Here is a 21,790-nt window from a genome sequence, read left to right on the forward strand (position 1 = left end):
AGGGACATGACTGAGGAGTTAACTAGGCTACCAGGGACATGACTGAGGAGTTAACTAGGCTACCAGGGACATGACTGGGGGGGTTAACTAGGCCACCAGGGACATGGCTGGGGGGTTAACTAGGCTACCAGGGGCATCACTAAGGATTCAAATCAGGTACAAGGGGCATCACAGAGGGTTAACTACAATAGCAGGGGCATTAGGGGAACAATACTTTGCCTTGTTCGGGTGCTGCAAACCCCCGCTACTAACTGCCGCGCACGGTATAACATTGAGTGCGGCCCTCTAATGATTTTATTAAGGCCCGACCGGCCCTCGACATGGAAAAGGTTCCCCACCCCTGCTATAGGCCATCAAGATCTTATCAATTTGAATCCATCGCTAAGCAGCTGGATTCCAGATGCACCATGCTCATTAAATGGAGTTGTAAGCAGGCAACTCTACATTGTGTAGAGGGATTGCTTAGTGCTGTGGTAGCTGAGCTTCCGGATACCAGCATGGCCATTACACATTTTATGTACAATATCTTAGATGTACAAGTGACAAATTAAAAATCCTATTTGTGGGATATCAGATAAATAGACACTTTCAGTATATGAATTCCCACGAGTGAAACAAAAAAACATATCAGCAGATTTATTGTATTTTGCTCAGGTATGTGGTGAAATTGTTACCACCCTTAGAGTACAAACTTTTGAAAGAGTAAAAGTATCACTGTCATTTATAAAAAAAGATTTTGACATAGAAACATTGTTTGGAGTCTATGGGGGACATGTATGAAAAGGCATAAATGCCTTTTTTAGGTGCAGATGGGGCAAATCGGCGTAAAAATATTCGCAAATGGTATTTTTTGAGAATATTTTTTTCGCATCTGCCCCATCTGCGCCAACTTCGCCAGTAGGGTGGGGAGGGGGCGTGATGGGGGGTGCTGCTGCACGGGGAGGGGGCGTGACGGGGGTGCGGCTGCAGGGAGAGGGGGCGCGGCCTCTGCGTGCGCCGCATTTATTCTTTTCCAGGTGGAAAAATGATATTGAAACCTACTCCAGCTCTGAGCTGGTTTAGGTTTTGAAATTTTCACACAGACAGGCTCTGTGCGATCGGGATTTATGTAGAGGCAATGTGCCCCCGCGTAAAAAACAACAGACTTCATAAATGTCCCCCTATTTGTTCAGGCCCCCACTGCTTGTACACAAAACTTACAATTAGGATCCCTTATAAATGAATTAGAAATTGTCAAAGGCAAAAACACTCAAATATTAAAAAAAACTCATAGACAGAAGTACAAAAAAATTCCTTTTCAACAAAATATCATCCATTAACATTACTTATGACTGCTATGTGACTACTAAAAACATTTGTAATTGTAAAGTGCTATTGAACTTTACATCAATCTTGAAATCAGCCGTGTCCACAGGGCACAGGGCATGTGACAATCTCCCACTCTCCCCAAGTGTCCACAACACTGTTCTTAATCACAATAGCAAACAATACCCAGTAGTAATGATGCCCCTCCACCTCACCCTCCAATGTGTTTTGTTAGACCTTTCTCAAGGAGCAGTTGTTGCCAGGAGAAGTACACAGCTAAGTGGTTCTCTCCCCAGCTTGACACACTTCCTGTTTTTGCTGCAGGAGACAAGCTCAACTGTAAGTCTAGGTTGCCAGCTGCTACAGAGTGTAACAGCACTCCATTGTGTCAAATATCCCCTACCTGCTGATATCGCTCTGTCCGTTTGTCATCTGTACACTCTCCTGCTCTCAGCTGGCATCCTGGAGGATTGGGTTCCCTCTAGTGGCAGGCGTGTTCCTGTTCATCTGTATTTATAGCTCAACCTACAGATTATGGAGAATTCTAGCCTGGTCATCTGATTCCACCATCACACTTCAGTGCTCAGTTGGTGTGTTCAGTCAGCAAATCACGTCTGTGCTCTCTGGATATCTGCCACTTATTCGCTTCCTAGCATTCTTCTGGGCATTTGAATCTTGTTCCATTTCTTAGTCTCTGCTCAGCTCCAGTCTGAACAGTGTCTTAGCGTCCTATTTTGAAATGTGACTGCAGAAAAGGAGCATCTAGTTGCAGGCTCTTTTACGTCTTCACTATCATCAGTTGGTGGTCACCAGTGACCTTCTCTGAGCGTAGTGACCTGGGAGTTTCCCGCAGCGAAGACCATCCCACCCATTGTGGCTGGCTCTGATGAAAACCAGAGGCTCCTTAGACTCTTCTCCTTGGAGAAGGTACGTCTGCCCTCCTTGGTGATCCAGAGGAACCACCTCCCCATGCTTGTTCCATAAATTACACAGAGGTACTGAAAAGGCAGTGAGGCAAGGAGTGATGTGCTGTGCTCTGCTCTCGCCTCTATCCAATGATTAATGGGAGCCTGAACAACTAGGCCCTAAGTAATAAAAACACTTGACATGTCTTTGTAACATATTAAAGCTTTCACAAAAGATAGAGACACTTAAATCCTTCTCCAAGACCTAGTCCCTATCACAGAGAGCCAGTGGCATAGCTAGTATGAAGGTAGACCACACAACTGCTGAAGGACCCATGCAGTAAGAAATCCCGGAAAAAAGCATGGTCTGACTTTATGATATGCCCCCCTCCCCCCAGACTGTGGCTCGCACCAGCACTCCCCCGAATTGTGGCTCAAATCAGCACAACCCAACCCCTTACCCCGCTGGACAGTAGCTCACAGCACCAATCACAAACACCCCTGTCCCTGCGCAATCCAAAGGTGATTGTTGTCCCATCTCCATGGTATACAAGTAATGTCAGATGATAATGTTGATCACATGTTCATTGGGCTTGAATGTCATTGGATGGGCTTTATAAATAAAGGCAAGGTAATTGTCTCTTATGCCATGGCTGAAAGCTCAACTGAAGCCTGAAATCTATAAGCTGCTACCTGTCCTGTTTCAGTGTATGGATTTTAGATAAATCTTATAAACCTTTGAGTTTTATAGGATACTTGACTTGCTTCTTTCTGTATACTTGCTGCTTCTTGCATACTTACCTGGGGCAAAGTTTATTACTCTATGTCCATACATTTTGGTACTTACTGTAGCAGAACTTGACTTTCTGCTATTGGTTTATTTATTGTCCATCAACCACAAAACTTAACAAAAGCATTTTTCTTTCTTTTTTTGCAGAAGATCGTTTCAATTTTGCATTTCAGACATTCATTTTTCACAGTAGATTAAACATAAAGATAAGTTGAACATTTTCCCTCTAGATATCACCTGTAATTAGTTTCTACAGTCTAATCAATTATTATCACTAATGTAGTTTATACGTTATACTTTGATTTGACTTTCCTAACAAAAATTATCTATACTTTGAAGCTTTAATTTACACCCAGCTATGAAGATAATGTAAGTTTTGCAAGGCTGATCAAATCTAACAGATATTAGAAACTCCATTATTTGGAGTATATTTAATGTTTAATTGACAACCTGGGAGAAAATTACTGTTACAGCTATCAATTTATTTTTATTGCTTCGTTGTATTAGCAATAAAATGTGCAGTTTCATTAAGCTTTATTTACAAAACAAGTGCAAGAAGAAAACTTGATATTTTCTCAGCCAAGCACATTTTGCAGTTCATAAAGTACACAAGGCCAGGGATTTTTCTTGAGTTTGTTTGTCATTCTTGAGTGACAAAATGAATAGGTTGTAAATCAGAACAATGACCTTCTCTACTGAAAGTTGTTACCAGTTGTGTTAGGTAAGTAACACACTGTGTGTTGACACATAATTCACAAAATCAATATAGAATAAGATATTTCTAGTTTTGCTTTTAAGAAGATTAAAGCCATGAATTCTAAACCTGTCCAAGTGGATTTAAAATATAGAATTCTTTCTGTCAGTACCATATATGTAGGGTTTAAAACTTTGCTTAAGTGTACCTTGTTTTATGAAAAATGCTGTGTTTCTGCATAGGTGCTTGGAATGCATTCCGAATGCAATGGAAACCAAGCCTTCATTTACCCACCCCCATAGTCGTATGATGTTACCAGGATTTTTAGAAACATTGTGCAGCTATTGGGGGGAAAGTAGGGGTATGGTTCACACTGCAATTAAAATGCATTCCAAATGCATATATGGAAACACAGCCTACTAGGTTCATTTACATGATAGTCACTGGGTGTCCACACATAGACAAACACATCATCTTATAAAGAATGACATTATAGTAAATCTGTCACTAGCTTTATGCTGCTTTAAATGAGGGAAGCATAAACTAGTGACAGAAACAGATCGGTGTGACAAAAAACAGATCCGTGTTAGACTTAATGTTTGACATAATATTGTTCATCATTTCTCCTAATATGCAGGAGAATAGAATTCTTGCACATCCCTCCCCCCACCCTCCAGCTGCTAATTGACAGTTGACTGCCTATACACAGCATGGATAGATAACTGCCAATCATATACAAAGTTACATAGTTAATACGGTTGAAAAAAGACACATGTCCATCAAGTTCAACCAAGGAGGGGATGGATACAGGGAAGGGGGAGGGATGATAGGTTCTATACATATGCATTTAAGTTATTTTGGTCTAAGAACTTGTCTAGGCCTGTTATGAAGCACCCTTCTGTTTTTGTTGTGACCAGATCCTGTGGTAGGCTGTTCCACAGATTCACAGTTCTCATGGTAAATAAGGCTTGTCACCTCCGGAGATTGAACCTTTTTTTCTCCAGGCGGAGGCAGTGACCCATTGTCCTTTGAGGGGGTTTTTACCTGGAACATCTTTTTCCCCATATTTTTTGTAGGGGCCATATATATCTTTAAATAAATTAATCATATCTCCCCTTAAACATCTCTTCTCCAGGCTAAACAAATTTAGTTATTTTAATCTCTACTCATAACTAAGATGCTCCTTTCCCCTTATTAGTTTAGTTGCCTGTCTTTGTACCCTCTCCAGCTCTAGAACATCCTTTTTATGAATCGGATTCCAAAACTGGACAGCATATTCCAGATGAGGCCGCACCAAAGCTTTATAAAACCGTAATATTATATCCCTGTCCCGAGAGTCCATGTCTGTTTTAATGCATGACAATATCCTGCTGGCCTTAGAAGCAGCTGACTGACATTGTGCACAAGTACCCCAAGATCCTTCTCCATCAGCCCCTCTCCCAGTGTAACTCCCCCTAGGACATATGATGCATGTGGGTTATTAGTACCCAGGTGCATAACTATACATTTAGCCACATTGAACCTCATTTGCCAAGTGGACACCCAAACACTCAGTGTGTTTAAGTCATCCTGTAACATCTGCACATCCTCCCTAGACTGTACTGTACTACAAAGCTTGGTGTCATCTGCAAAGATGCCCAGTACTGACCCTTGGGGTACACCACTTATTACCGGAGACCATTCGGAGTAGGAATCATTGACCACCACTCTCTGGGTATGATTATTAAGCCAGTTTTCATTCCAGTTACACATTAAACTTTCCAAACCGATAGACTTTAACTTACCCATCAGACGCCCATGAGGAACTGTGTCGAACGCTTCTGCAAAATCCAGGTACATGATATCCACAGCCACGCCGCCATCCAGGCTTCTACTTACCTCTTTATAGAAACATATTAGGTTGGTTTGACAGCTTCTTTCCTTAGTAAAACCATGCTGGTTATCACTTATAATACTATTAGCCACTACATAATCCTGGATGTAGTCCCTTATAAGCCCCTCAAATAGTTTCCCCACAATGGACGTTAAGCTTGCGGGTCTATAGTTACCTGGGGAAGTTCGAGAGCCCTTTTTGAAGATCGGCACTACATTTGCCTTACGTCAGTCCCTCGGCACAATACCAGTCAGCAAAGAATCACTGAATATTTCATACAAGGGTAGAGAAATTACAGAACTGAGTTCCCTAAGAACTCTGGGGTGTAATCCATCAGGCCCTGGTGCTTTGGTTACATTGAGTTTATTTAATTTATCTTGGACCATATCTATAGTAAGCAAGTTCAGTACATTACATGTGTTAGCAGCACTGGCCCCACCCACCTCAGCACTGGCCCCGCCCACCGCAGCTCCATCCTCTTCTTTTGAATATACAGAGCTGAAGAACCCATTAAGTAACTCAGCTTTCTCCTGATCCCAAGTTATTAACTCCCCGTCACCATTATTTAGGGGTCCTACATGCTCTGACCTTGTTTTGTTTGTTTTTTGCATTAATATATTTGAAGAATTTTGGGGGGTTTCTTTTGCTATCTATGGCCACCTGCCTTTAATTGTGAATTTTTGCTGCTTTTATTAATTTTTTTACAGTTTTTGTTGACTTTTTTGTAATGTTAAAAGGCTACAGCTGACTCCTCTGATTTGTGTTTTTTGAATGACCCTTTTTTGTCATTTATAGCCCTTCTAATCTCGGTTGTAAGCCATGTGGGATTGGATTTTAGCCATTTATATTTGTTACCCATAGAAATATACAGTATTTGGCAGTACAGTTATTTAATGTGGATTTGAAGATTTTCCATTTCTTAGCTGTATCAGTATGTGACAGCAGCTGCTCCCAGTCTATGCCCTGAAGTTCAGCCCTTAATCCAGAAAAATTGGCCCTTTTAAAATCAATTATCCTGCAGGAGGTTAAGAAATTCCCTCCCCTTTGTGGTTTTAGCTGAACCGTGACCCCAATCTATATCTGGGTAGTTGAAATCACCCATTACCACTACTGTCCCCTATTTGTCTATTCAACTGATCATCTATCACCTCAGTAATGTTGGGGGGGTCTATAGATTACACCAAGAATAATTTTTTTCACTGTCTATCTCCCTCTGTAGCTCTACCCACAATGATTCCACATTATCATAGTCATCGCCCACTATTGCATCTTTTACACTCACTTTAATATCGTTTCTTACATACAGACATACTCCTCCTCCCCTCAGCAGCTGGTTGGTGGAGTTTTCTGCTTATTATTAATATTGAGGACTACTGGGCTCAGGCACATAATGGAGAAGACTTTTTATTGTCCATGTAATTCAGAAGGATATCTCTGGATCAGCTGCACAGAACAATGTAATGCATCAATGTGATACATCATTCTGTTCAGCTTCTCTGTCACTAGCTTTAGACAGGCTAGATAGACAGGCTTAGATAGGACACCATAAACCTGCTGGCAGAGTTTCTTTAGGTCATAGCACTGACAATTTATGCTGAATATTAAAGGGGTTATCCCATGCTAGCACATTTTTAACATTTTGATGCCATTTAATAAATCATAACATAACATATGTTATATGTTTAGAAAACATAATATATGCTCTGTTTAGCTCTCCACCATCCCCAGAAGTGACAGTTGTCTCAGCTTATCACTGGCTGAGACAGAACAGCGTCCCGGCCAGCGATTGGCTGAGCAGACTGTCACTCCAGAGACAAGCTCATCTCGGGAGTAACGGCAGCTACAGTGATATTGCAACAGAACATCGGGCAAGCACACAGAAGTAAGGATAACATGCTCCTAGTGCCCGATAACCTCTTTATTTCTAATTCTTGTGTTTCTGTTGTGCTACTAACCAGGCTTAAATATAAAGTGACAACAGATATATAAGTTAATAATAGTAAAGTAATCACCATCAGAATCGGCAAAAGCACCCACAAGAAAAGTGTAACATAGGGTCACAATAAATTTGTTAAATTGCTTTCAAATTGCATGGGGGCTACTTGGCAAAGGTAGTGATTTCCCCCCCTTGGGGTTGGTGGTGGTTTTCTAAAGTTTTGCAATGTTTGGGAGTCTAAAAAAATTCTGGATGTTAAATCTTAAAACTCTCAAGGAGGTGTTAACCTTTCCACATGTAATTCTCAGGTGGCTTCCCCCGTCTCAGCAGTTTGATTCGAAAATATCTCCCTATAATTAAACAAAGAGAGATCTATCAATTGAAGATGATGACATTAGGTGAAGCCATCAGAGACGTAGCCAATAATTCCTGTCTCAGACATAAAGAAAATGATGACAGGCTCCCTTTAAATAACAGAATAACACATTTTAACATCGGGCCCCTCTACATCCATTGCACAATGGGGCGGGGAAGAGATGGGGATAGAATGGAATGGAATGAGGTGGTGCAGGCTCCGTAACTGCTCAATTTTTAACAATGTAACAGACACCAAGTCAGCTGAGCTGGCATAGGTTTCACTGCATGTGCACAGGTTTTATGTAGGGGCATTGCACCTCTACATAAACCCGCGGAGCATCGGCGCTGACAGGACATTTTTAAGCCAGGCGCAAAAAGCTCTGGACTTAATAAATGTCCCCAATACTGATACAAAGTTTTTACACTTGACAAATCTCCCTTAGCTAGTAATCTTAATATGTGCATCACTGAATTTAGAGTTTTTGAGTTTAGCGATCATTTAAAGAGCACTTGTCATGACATTTTTTTTATATGTTATGTTAGAGAGACATATTAAAAAAAAATATAGGTCAGGGTCAGAGTGTTCTGACCCCGATGGATCTGTAGAATGGACCCATGGATTTGCATTGAAAGTCCGTCTAGGTCATGTGACACAGAGCCAGGAGTGAGCATAACCACTTATTCCAAAAAAAGTGTAAATTACTGCTTAAATGTACTGTTGTAGCTGTTGTAGATTTCAGTCTGCACCAATGTCCTACAGTTTAAAATATTTGCCTTTAGTAAATCTGCTGCTAAGTGCTTACTATTTGAAAGTTTGAAAAACGTTGCCTGGTTGACAAAGGAAATTCTCATTAAAAAATATTGCATTATGTGAAATAGAAAAATGAAATATTCTGCTGAAATTATAGAGCTACACTGAATTCTTGGCTATGTTGAAGTTTTATAGACAGTTGAATTGTGGAGCTAATGTCCAGCGCACTGTAGAAAATAGAGTTTAGGCCTTTGGAAATCATGCGAATGGCAAAACATATTCTCCACTGATAAGGCCACATAGATTTATACACATTATTCTGCTCATAACGGGAAATACTGTCAGTTTTAAGGTTCTGATGACAGATGCATGACTGAAGTAAAGGTTAATGGATGAAGATCAGTGAATATGCTGCACTTTAAATAATGAGGTAGTAATAGAAAAAATGTAAAGAAAATGCTAATTACTTTCTATAGGTAAGCATAGATCATAGTGACTACAGTATGCAGCAACAGTCCCTACTTCTCCATATATATGTGTATATATATATATATATATATATATATATATATATATATATATATATATATAGCATTATCATATCATATTAAAAAAAAAAACTCTTTTTAAACTGTATTGCAAAAATGCATCTAAAACAAAGTTAGGGCAGAGAAATGTTTACCATTGTGTAGCATTCCTTTTTCACCACACTCTGTAAAAGTCTGGGAAGTGAGGGGACCAATAGATTGAGTTTGGGGTGTTGTTCATACTCTCATTTTTCTGACATATGATTTTAGCAGCTTAACAGTCCTGGGTCGTCTTTGCTAAACTGAATTTCATAATGCACCAAATGCTTTCTATTGGCAAATTCAACACGAGGAACCTTCTTATGCGAAGCTATGTGGTTATGATGGATGCAGTATGTGGTTTAACATTGTCCTGAAAGAGGAAATGTCTGGAAGGGAGCTTATGTTGTTCTAAAACCTCTACATACTGTTAAACATTGATGGTGATTTTCCAGATGTGTAAGCTGCTCATACTATAGGCTCTAATGCACTGATAACAAGAAGATTACAGGACATTGGGGGAGATTTATCAAACTGGTGTAAAGTAGAATTGTCTCAGTTTCCCCTAGCAACCAATCAGATTCCACCTTTCATTCCTCACGGATCCTTTGGAAAATGAAAGGTGGAATCTGATTGGTTGCTAGGGGCAACAGGGCCAATTCTACTTTATATCATGTTTGATAAATCTCCCCCAACGTCTCTATAGTTGCCAAAAGGAATTTAAATTTTGTATTTATTTGACCAGAGAACAGGTTTTCTTTTTGTCTTAGTCCATTTTAAATAAGCTTAGCCCAGAGAAGACGACTGCATTTCTAAATCATGTTGACATATGGCTTCTTTCTGTACAGTACAGCTTAAGGCTATGTTCACATTACGTGAACACCCGGCCATTCCTTGACCCCGGCTGGGTCACGGAACGGCCGGTCTTAGCCCGGATCATCCTGGCCGGTACTTAAGTACCGGCCGGGTGATCTTTCCGGCCGCGAAGCTCTGAGCTTCCCATAGCCCACAGTGAAGCAAGCCGCTTGCTTCACTGTGTGAACTGACAGGTCAGTTTTTTCCGGCGCCGCATGGGATCTCGGCTGGAGCACATACGATGTGTGTACTCTCCGGCTGGGATGCCATTGAAAGTAAGGCTATGTTACACACCACAAAACTTTTTTTTACATAGGGTGAACATAGCCTAAACTTGCATTTGTGAATTGCATGTAAACTCAGTTCACAGACAGTGATTTCTGGAAGTGTTCCTGAGCCCATGCAGTTATTTCTAGTAGATTGTGCCTATCTTTAATGCAGTGCTGTCTAAGAGTCTGTAGATCTCAAGCATCCAATATTGACCTCTGGCCTTTTCCCTTGAATATGTGAATTTCTTCAAATATATACAATATCACTATAAGGCTTTGTTCACTTAATAGGATTTTGCTGACGTCATTGCAGACAGCCATCAAAAAGACATTTGTTATTCACTGTCTATAATGATTATATATATATATATATATATATATATATATATATATATATATAAATATATCAGAAAAAAGCAGCAAATCCAAATGTACTGTAGGTGCAAGCACAAAGAAAATCCATTGGTCAGGGGTCCCCAATGTATATATACAGCAGAAGCTAGCTAGCTAGATAAACAAATAGATAGATATGGGATAGATGGATAGATAGATAGATAGATAGATAGATAGATAGATAGATAGATAGATAGATAGATAGATCTTTTTTTTAACCTTCTTAACCTCTTCATTGTAATCACAGTCTAAGTAGCTTTTGTAAAGATTTTTATCTGTCTATCTATCTATCTATCTATCTATCTATCTTTATAGATATATATTACATAAGCATTAGCTATTTTAATTCTACAATTTCCAAGGTATTTTAATATTTCATGCTTCATATATATGATAATGCACAATCATTCCAGGATATTTTTTAGTGTCTTGTTAAAAATGTATAATATGTTAATGGGGTTAAGCCCTTACCTTGTAACAGCACACACACACAGTATAACCCTCTGGCAATTGATCATCACCCCCACAGAGGGTTAAACTACCAGGATCACACTGAAGTCCGCACCCAGGAGTATCAGACAGGTGTCAGTTTTGACATACAGTGTCGAGCCTGATCTGTATGCAACCATTGCTGGGCCACTGTAATAAGGCAGTGTCCCCGGTTCTGAAATTCTGCAAAAAGTACCAAAACATTGAAGTTAGGAGAATTCAAACGTTTGATGACTTTATAAGAAAATATTTTTAAAAAACATATGCCTCAGTTTTTTCTTGTTTGCCTTATGCTTCTCTTTTTTTTTTCCACAGGAGCTGGACTATGAAACAAAATCTAGCTATACACTGAGAATAGAAGCTTCAAATAAACACATGGACAATCGATTTCTCAGCAATGGTCCATTTATGGATACAACAACAGTGAAAATTACTGTAGAAGATGTGGATGAACCTCCAATTTTTTCTCAAAGGTTATATACAATGGTGGAGTCTGAAGCAGCAAAAATAGGCAGCAGCATAGGAACAGTAACAGCACACGACCCAGATTCGTCACACAGCCCTGTGAGGTATGAATATTTCTGACTATTTTTCATTATTTTTCAATGCCAAAAAAAAAAAATCACTGGCAGTGAATAACAATACCGAGGGTTCTGACCCTAATTTCTAATCAACATCAGGAGAGCAGCTAGCTTTATCACTGATACAGACCACATTCAGCATACAAAGATGGTAATTAACTCTCAGCTCCCATGAATGTTTTGTAAATGTTCCTCCTGTGTGAATGTTCTCTTTGTGACATTCATTCATCATATATGTATGCATTAAATTGTTGTTAGCAGCAGAGTTAACTCATCCATCTTTCAGAATACTTGTTTTCCTCTGACTAGAAAATAAATTGAGAATATGACCTGAAGGGAGGGGAACCATGACTTATTTTTGAAAAGATATTGATGACAGACTGTATGCATATATTCATATCAGTGATATGAAACAGCTTAATAATCTGTTCACAGGATGCATAAATATACTTATTAGAATATTCAAAGTGCGGGCATGTTCACAGAGTGTCAGATTTGAGAAGTGCAGTGCATGCAGTTCTCTGTATACACTATATGGACTCTTAATCATTGAATTCAGGTGTCACAGATGTATAAAGCCAAGCACCTACAAATGCAGTCTGCCTTTACAAACATGTGTAAATAAATGGGTTGTTCGAAAGAGCTGAATTCCGGCATACTGTAATAAGATGCCTTACTCATAAGTCAGTTCCTGAAATTTCTTCCTCCTGAATCTTCCACCATTGCTGACTTCTGCTGAAAGGTCCCAACTTTTCTGCTCTCCGACACTCCACTTCTTTTTACTCGTCCTTTCTAAAACTTCCACAGATGAAATAAAGATGGGAGCATGTTGCAGACAGTGACCAATAGTGACAAAAATCGATGTCGCAGGTGGAGGATGTGGAGTGCCAGAGAGCAGAAAAGACAGGACCTTTCCTGCTCTCTGGATATCCCCTATAACTGCGGAATTCTAAACCTCATTAGGCATTACAATCATCTCACAAACTATACACAAACTATACACAGATGCTGGATTCCCATAGCCAAAGCTTTGGCTAAACAAAATTAATAATAATAATAATAATAATAATAATAATAATAATAATAATAATAATCAGAAACAGAAGCATTTTTCTAATATGAAGATAATTCTTGGGTATGTAGTCTGGTTACTATAGGGGTGCAAAGGTGACAGCTGCACTAGGGGCCTTGATAACAGAGGGGCCTCACTGCCATATACCAGATAGATAGATAGATAGATAGATAGATAGATAGATAGATAGATATCCAAAAAATGTGTCAGCACTCGAAAATGAATCTTCAGTGATTTATTATCTCATAAGGCAAACAGCAGCAACGTTTCAGTGTCACAATAAACACCGCTTTCAAGCATAGTGAACACATTCCCTCAAATCAGGGTATTTATACACACATGTGGTAATTCAATCATTAGCATAAATGTGAAAAAAAGTTCAATCAAAGTGAATATATACTCAGTATGAAGCAAGTGAAAATCGGAGAACTACAAGTCCCATATTCTCAATGTGGTTTTTCCCCATTGACAATATGGGACTTGTAGTCCTCTGATTTTCACTTGCTTTATACTGAGTATATATTTACTTTGATTGAACTTTTTTTTTTTTGGGGGGGGGGGGGGCATGCAGGATCCAGCTAATTTCTCCTTAATTCACCCGTGAGTGAGGTCACCTTAACGTGAGGTCACCTTATTTTTCCTATAGCAGTTTTGAGGCTATAAACATCTATATTAACAACAGATCTTAGCATTTGCAGTGCGCTGTTGCACTTTTCTGCTTGTTTTTGGTGGTCAGGGTTTGGTGCCGAGACCCCATCCCAGACTAAGTGCTTATCTTTGTGTCTTATGTCTTACTACAGTAGACATGTTCTAAAGGCCCTATTACACTAAAAAATTATTGACCATACTTATCCCATTATCGGACGTTCTGGCGGGTAATCGTTTGGTGTTATAGCACATGTTATAAGACCATGGTCAGCTGACATGCAAGATGTCAGTTGATCGTGGTCTTTCAAAATGTTAAAATCACAATCATGACAACCGTGTAACAGGAGCGGCAGCAACAGATCGCCTCTGATTTCAATAAGCAGCCCGGACAATTTAGGGATCGTCTGGGCAGCCCCTCCTACAGCTCCGACCCCCTCCCACTCTTCCTGCTTGATGTCTATGTGTGTAATAGCACAGACAGGGAGCAGGGAACAAGGAGGAAGCGAGCACTGAACTGACAGGTCGGCACATGCTTCCTCCACAATAATGTGCCAGCATTTACCCTTGTTTTGCCTTTCCTTTTTAGGAGCAGAGTCAATAGGAGAACTAGATCATAGCCATAGACTAGGCTGCATAAACTGAGATTTATTGGCAGGTAGGAGCAAGTTAAAGCTATTCCCTGTTGTAGTATTGAAAAGGACAGGTAGTAACATTCTGTGGAAATCTGAAAATAAACCACCACTGCCAAAAATAAAACCTTATCAAGGCACACTTAATAGCATTGTAGGCATTGCTCATGCCTTAACATTAAGGTCACAATCCATGTTTCAGGCTCAAAAACTTTAATATTTGCCTCATTGATCATGTGCTCATGGAGAAAATTAAATTATTTCTTATTGTAAAAGGTTTCTATCTTCCTACAAAATGGCAGATACATTGACATGTGAAATTGAGAAAGGCATCAACTGTGCAGACGTTCTACATAGTGTGAAATCACCGCATATTATCTTTTACTTTCTATATTTGACATAGCACAAGAAGTGACAGCATAATGAACAAAGGAATTAGCAGAGAAATTGATTGCATTGAGTCTAAACATCCATTAGAGTTTACTGTGACCACACTTTTTTTTTCAAAAAAGAAGGTATTCATTCAATTTTGAAAGTCCAACCTTTAACAAGATATAGCCACTATATCAGAACCTTAGAATGACAAAGTAATTATAAAGTAAATAAAGGAATATAATACAAAAAATAGTCAAATAAAATCAAATATTTGTACCTGAATTTTTTTTTCCTGAAGTCCATAGGCAGCACAAAAAAGATTATAGCTACCCCCCCCCCCCCCAGATGGAGGCCAAAGAGTCATAATTAGCAATAATTAGCACTGATTAAAAGAACATGCTCTATGAAAGGCAGAAGGAAGGAGGCAAACACAGAGGGGAGGACATTAGGGAGGACTCCAGGAAAAGAAAATTTCCGGTCCAAATGTTAAATCTTCTGGACATCCTTCGGTAGCACACAAAGTGACCTGAATAACAAAAATCGGGTGGGAATCACAAAAACATAGCTCCTTCCAACACTCCTTTGCCTAAGGCTGAGCTCTCAGATATATCCAACCTGCAGTATTTGGTAAATGTAGATGGATATACCCACTTTGCAGGTCTACACATCTCCTTGATAAGAATGTAGCTGGACTCAGCCCAAGATGTAGCCCTAGCATGGGTAGAATGTGCTCTGACATTTAGAGGGGCTTCCAATCCCTCTTGATTGTAGGACACCGAGATCACACCTTTAGCCACCTGATCAGAGTAGCCAGAGGACAAGAGGAAGAGATGTTCAGATCTTCTAAATGGTTTAGTTGCCTCCAAGTAGGACCAGCATGGTTCTGCACACATCCAGAAGAACCAGATGAGGATCTTGATCTGATGAAAAGGCAGGTAGAATCATTTGTTGATTTATGTTTACTGAGGAGGCAACTTTTGGAACAAACCATGGCATGGTTTTTAAACATAAGGCAATGCCCACTCCTGGCGGCCACTAATTGGCTGAGTGGGATGTCGAGATGCTTGGAGCCCCCCAATTGAGCTGGAGTGTGAACCCAGTGATGTATGCACTGGGCCGCAGGGGGTTGCCTTTTTCATACTTGCTGTGGGATGACAATTCCGCTGTGAGTATGTTATCCTATTGAAAGTGAAAGTTAAGGAATTCGCAGCAGATTACACTGCAAACTGTCAGTGTGAAATCCGCTGCAGATGAGTTGGGTATGTGAAGCTACCCTAAAGGGTACACACCACCTAATAGGAGTTAAAGTCTCAAAATTTTAAAAGTGAAATCATCTTAGCAATATGTCTTTTTGGCTTGTGCATCTTAGCAATATGCCATGCCTTAAAGGAATAATGCAGTATTAAAAACATGGCCACTTTCTTTCAGAGACAACTGCCTCCAGTTCAGGTGCTATTTGCAAGTAAGCTCAATTTACAGGAGACAAGAGTTGTGCTGTCTCTGGAGGAAAGTGGCCATGTATTTCTAATACTGGATAACCCCTTTTAACAAGTTCTCTGATTTTAAATTAAAAACAATATACACACTGCTATAACATAACATAATAAAATACAATGTACTTACTTTGTCGAGATAAACACTGTCAATTAGATTTGCCCTGAATCTAACTATCCTTTGTTAACTCTCCATTAGAGATGAGCGAATGTAGGAGAGCCAGGACAGCACATTATCATGGGGAGTAGAAATGAGCAAATCACTTATCTAAAGGAAGAGAAAAAGGTCATCAAGCCACCGGCCTTTTAGCGATTCTCCGCTCCCTGCCACTCCTCTCAGGATGCCAGGAAAAGCTAGATCCAATCCTGGGAAACTTCTCCCAATTTTCCAAGATTAGATCCAGCTTTTCCTCTGCGCCCGGGGTGGAGCGGTAGGAAACGCAGCAGCACTGAAAAGCTGGCGGTTTGATGAGCAGAGTGCAGATTAAATGAAGCTCTGTGCTTTGTTTAGATGGGCGATTCACTCATCTCTACTCCCTCTGGCTCTCCTAAATGATGTTTGTGGACAAATCAAAGCGATCACATTATCAGAGTTAAGACAACAGGGCAAGCTTGGAGAGGTTTTTAGAGAGTTTTTTTTTTTTTCTCTCAACTCTTAGGCTATGTTCCCACTATGGTAATGGGCCATCAGTTAACGGCAAAAAGTGTCTGTTGTTTGCCATTCATGATCACTATCTGTGACTGTCATTTCACACTAAAATCTCATAGTAGGAACGTAGCCTAATGTTCACTCACCATCTTTTTATGTGATACACTGTCTTTTGAGGCCAAATAACGGCCATTATTTCATAATTAAGAACATAATTTGTATAATGTCAACCAACATTGTGGAATGATGGCTATTTGACCTCAAAATGAGTCTGCCCGAAAAGATAGCCGTCAGACGCCCCCCCCCACCACCACCACCACCAAAAACAGTGTATGAACAAAACCTAATAAGTTTTTTGTAAAATTAGAGAAACCTTTTGAGGCTATGTTCTCACAATGCCTTTTCCTGGCTGTTTTATGGCTGCCATTTTGGCACCAATTTTGGCATATTATGCAAAATTACAGCCCTAATTATACACCCATAACTTGATGCAAAAATGACAGATATCTTTAAAGGCATCTATAAAAGGATCATTTTGGTGCCAAAATATGGCCATATTTATACAACTTATCATTTGGGGTCAAAATGGTGGCTGTAAAAGACATTGCGTTGATTTTAATCCTGCTATAAGTTTTATGAGTTCTATTTGTTTTGTTGTGCTCTATACCTGTGTACTAACTATATTATATACTAGAAAATGTACCCGGCGCTGCCCGGGTATAAAGTGTCAGTGTGTTAATTAGATTTGTTCTAAGGTGCCCATTGTTCTAAGGTGCCCCCACGCGTTCCGTCAGCACAGTGCTGACTTCATCAGGGGTCCCCTGATGAAGTCAGCACTGTGCTGACGGAACGCGTGGGGTAGGGTCAGTACCGGGGTCACTCTCATCTCCTCCGGTCTCTCATTTGGTTTGTACATTTTTTGCACATATACCATATATATATATTTTTTGTATTTTGTCATATTGTATTGACTTGTTCTTTTGTGCATTATGTACCGTTTACTGTATGGATTCATGGGAGGGATGCCTACTATTTAGGCATGTGACATTTGTTCATGTGGGAGATCCCGGTTGGTGGGGTGATTGATTGTATTCTCCCCCCTCAGAGTTGGGTTTTTATTGCTGTATACAGCCTTTCTTGTTTTTTCTGTGTGTTTTCTCTTATTTTTTGTATAATAAAATCATGTTGATATATTTTTGGATGTGCAGTACTTTATTATCCTCAGATTCTTTTTCTTGTTTTTTGTCTTATCTTATTTGCTGAGGTTGTCTGCACTCCATAGAATAGCTTACTATGTAGTGTGCGCTCACACCTTATTTTTGTGTGGTATGACAGTGTTATCCAGTTACAGTATGGTAGTATTGGTCAGGTCTGGTGTGGCGGTGTTATCCAGTCACGGTATTATGGTATTGGTCAGGTCTGGTATAGCGGTGTTATCCAGTCACAGTATGGCGGTATTGGTCAGGTCTGATATGATGGTGTTATCCAGTCACAGTATGGCGGTATGACATGCAGCTAATTATATCACCTGTGTTTGCAATGAGGAGATTTTCCCATTCATCTCTATGGGGCGCTCTTTCCCCTCCCCCTCCCCTCCTGTACATCTGGCGGGGACGGGACCTTCGCAATAACCTTCCCGGGCACCCTATGTATCTGTTTGCCAAATTTGGGGTCAAACGGTTCAGGCGTTTGGAAGTCTATTTGGGACAGACAGATAGACTTTCATTTTTATTATATACATACTTACTGTATTATGCAAAGAGAAATACATTATATTATAACCGCTGAAAAGATGAAATCCATAAAAGCTTTTGGAAAAAAGAAAAACTTGCACTATTCTTACATAAGACAAATATGATAATGAGGCTGAAGATGTACTAATTAAAAGATACATGTGAACATTTAGTTTAATTACCTATAAATTACAAACAGTGAACCGTAGCGGAAAAAACACATTCTGCATAGATCCATTTAGTGTCTATTTTGTTAGAACTTTGTAAAGAACAAAATGTGCCCTTTAAATGGAGAGCAATGAATCATTGAACTAGAACTAGAGTGAGTTATAACTAACCTGTTGATATGAACTTATAGGGCAGGGGATACTGAGTAAAAAAAACTACCTCTACTATGGCTGTCTGTAATTTTATTTTTATGTTATTATCTTATTTTTATTCATATGATAATGTTGTTATTTGGTGCTCCGGGAGGGAGGTCACTTTATCCCTCAGATATTTATCTGAAGGCTGCTCTCACTGTAAAGCAATGTATATGTGTTTATGAGGAGGTAGAAGGCAGGGTCTTTAAACCTATGAAAGTAAACTAGATATAAGGCTATGTTTACACCACGTTTGAAAAAAACTACAGTTTCTTTTTAAATTAGCATTATTAAGGATGTCCTTTTTAAAATAACAGCCGTTATTATAAAAACTGCCATTTTTTTGTCTTTGAGGCTATGTTTACACTTTGTACTTTTTATGAAAAGAATACCAGTTTTTTTTTTTTTTAATAAAACAGTGGCCATTCTTTTCAGACTGAAATGTGTTGCATTGAAGTCAATGCAAATAATGGCCATTTTGATCAGTATTTGTGGCAGTATTTGTAGAGTAAAACCAGCAAAGAAAAACTATGCTGGAAAAATTTACACAGCTTGCCTAAGTTCACACTATGGCATTTTGCTGCTGTCAATGCCAACAACCCTAAAAAAAAAATCAGATATTGCTAGTGATGGTCATTTATAATGATTGTGACTGTAAATAAATGACCGACATCAGCAGGCTATATAAATTACCTATTATTGGTATTATTTTACTAAGTGTGAACATAGCCTAAGGTTAGTTAGGTGAAAAAACAGCCATTTTTTATTTATCATGATTGCCGCAAATAATGTTCATTGACATTATTTACGGACGTTATTGTAATGAACAATTAAAAACAATGGCCATTATTTTTGTTTACATTTTTTTTTAATTATTTTCTATAAGTGAACATAGCCCAACATATGCCATCCAGAAACAAGGGCCACCAATGACCAACATCATACATTACAGTAAGAAGAGAAAGCAAAAGAGCTCAGCCAGCTCCTGAGGACGTTCAGGAGTCATAAAAGTAATATAAAGATCTTTACATTAGGAATTCCTCAAAAATTTAAAAAATAAAGCAAACAAACAAACCCTCCTGGGGTCTTTCCATTAAACCACCGATTCTAACCCGACTTTAATTTCATAATGACACAAACACACATCAAACCAGAAACAAAGACAACAAGTAGACAACCACTAGACAAGACAAAAGCAAAATAAGCAAAAAAGAAAAGGAAGAGAAGAGAGAGACCCCCCCCCCCGCCTCCTGAAAGGAATAAATCATCCCTCACTTCTCCCTACCTGTTTACACCTTGGCCATTATTTTGAATAAGAAAATGTTATGTAAACCATCTTCTGCATCTTAGGAAAATCAAGCCTGAGCGTTCGGGTACGGCTAACATTGTGAAACCCAAATATTTTAGACAGGTTCGCTCTAGACAGGTTGCAATGTCAGGAAACAGGTTCAGGTCAGATGCAGGATAACAGAACAAGAATACATCTTTGCTTTGGCAAAACCACAATGTTGGATATTGTTGTGAAAGACATTTTCTAATATATTCTACAATTTCACTCTACATAATAGTTTCGATTACATACTAAATAAATCAGCTGATTGATTTATTAACAATGAGATATATTGTTTTAACATTGATTTTTCTCTTCTTTTGTTTTTCTTTATGCTTCTTAATAGATACTCAATTGACCGTAATACTGACCTAGAGCGATATTTTAACATTGATGCTAATAGCGGACTCATTACTATCGCTAAACCCTTGGACAGAGAGACAAACGCTGTCCACAACATAACAGTCCTGGCAATAGAGAGTCGTAAGTAAATATGCTATTTATTAATTGATTCAGATATGGGTTAACTCATGTCCCGTTTTGGCGGAATGTTTAATGCTGGATGTTTGGTGCCGGATGGTTTTGGCTTTACTTCTGCTTATTTTTCTGCCTCAAAGTCATAGTAAAAGACAAAACATGCAGCATCAAAAGCATGCAGCTGAAAATGCTGTGCGTGTCAATATACCCAAAAGGTTTATTACTAGTTTATTACTATGATTCATGTGCATTATTAGATGAAAGTAGTAGAACCCATGTACTACAACATATTAACCGAACCTATGATACAAGGATATTAGCTGGCTCAAATTACCATTGTGCAGTAATAGGAAATGACAACTATGGTAGTTTGTGTAATTTATTTAGTGAAACCTCTCTGTGACCCACTTCATTACATTTTCTATGGTCAGAGTTTTCTCCTTATCATAAGTCTGAGCTAAGTTGCTAGAACAAACTGTGAAATTTTAATGTACATGATAAGCCTTTATATATTTTATAGCAATGCATTTTTTTTCCTAATGTAAACCAGACACGGATCCAGCAAGACCATAAGCATAAATTCTTCCCCTATATATCCCATTCCTTTTAAATCCAAACAAAAAACTGCCATCAAAAAGTTGTATGTCAAACCACCTTTGGGCTCAGTTTACAAACTATAAAAAGAATAAAAAAAAGGTAGTATAATAGGTTCCGTATAAACATCTTAGCCAATGTATACAAAAAACTATATTAATTGGAAGTATTGCTGAACCTCGTATTCTTCCTTTTTTCCAGGCAGCCTTAGATAATAAAATGGGGGGAAAAAAGAAGAAAGATATATATGTATATATATATATATATATATATATATATATATATATATATATATATATATCTTTCTTTGAACTTTGATTCAATTGCCCCTTTGCACCTAAGGAAAAAAGGCTCTGAAATGTCGGCATTACTTTACCGTTAGTGTTCTAAACATAGACGTTCTCACAAGTAATGGCAAAGGTGGAGAATACTGATAAGTTTAAGAAAGGGTTAGCCATTTTCTTTAGAAACAGAATATACAGGATTACTGGTTTTAACCATTTAGAATATTGATCCAGTAGTTTATCCAATTGCCTTTCCATTTAGAGGGTCAAGAAGGAATTAACTCACTTGAAAGTACTAATGTTTTCAAAGGCTTTTTTTAATTCTCTCTTGTATCAACACTAGAATTTATATGTATAGCAAACGCAATAAGAAGCCAGAA

The 21,790-nt window shown here is 38.8% G+C and overlaps 1 protein-coding gene across 2 annotated transcripts in view; it reads left to right on the top strand.

Moving 5' to 3' along the window:
* LOC138784522 (cadherin-7) overlaps positions 1-21,790 on the top strand; it is a 153,926-nt gene that overhangs the window by 101,275 nt on the left and 30,861 nt on the right. For both annotated transcript variants that reach the window (XM_069960116.1, XM_069960117.1), the window contains 2 exons: positions 11,499-11,752; positions 20,402-20,538. In XM_069960116.1, coding sequence (XP_069816217.1) covers positions 11,499-11,752; positions 20,402-20,538 — 391 coding nt within the window. The remainder of the gene's footprint in view (positions 1-11,498; positions 11,753-20,401; positions 20,539-21,790) is intronic.

This window comes from Dendropsophus ebraccatus, chromosome 2 (assembly GCF_027789765.1).
Source record: "Dendropsophus ebraccatus isolate aDenEbr1 chromosome 2, aDenEbr1.pat, whole genome shotgun sequence".
NCBI classification, from domain to species: domain Eukaryota; kingdom Metazoa; phylum Chordata; class Amphibia; order Anura; family Hylidae; genus Dendropsophus; species Dendropsophus ebraccatus.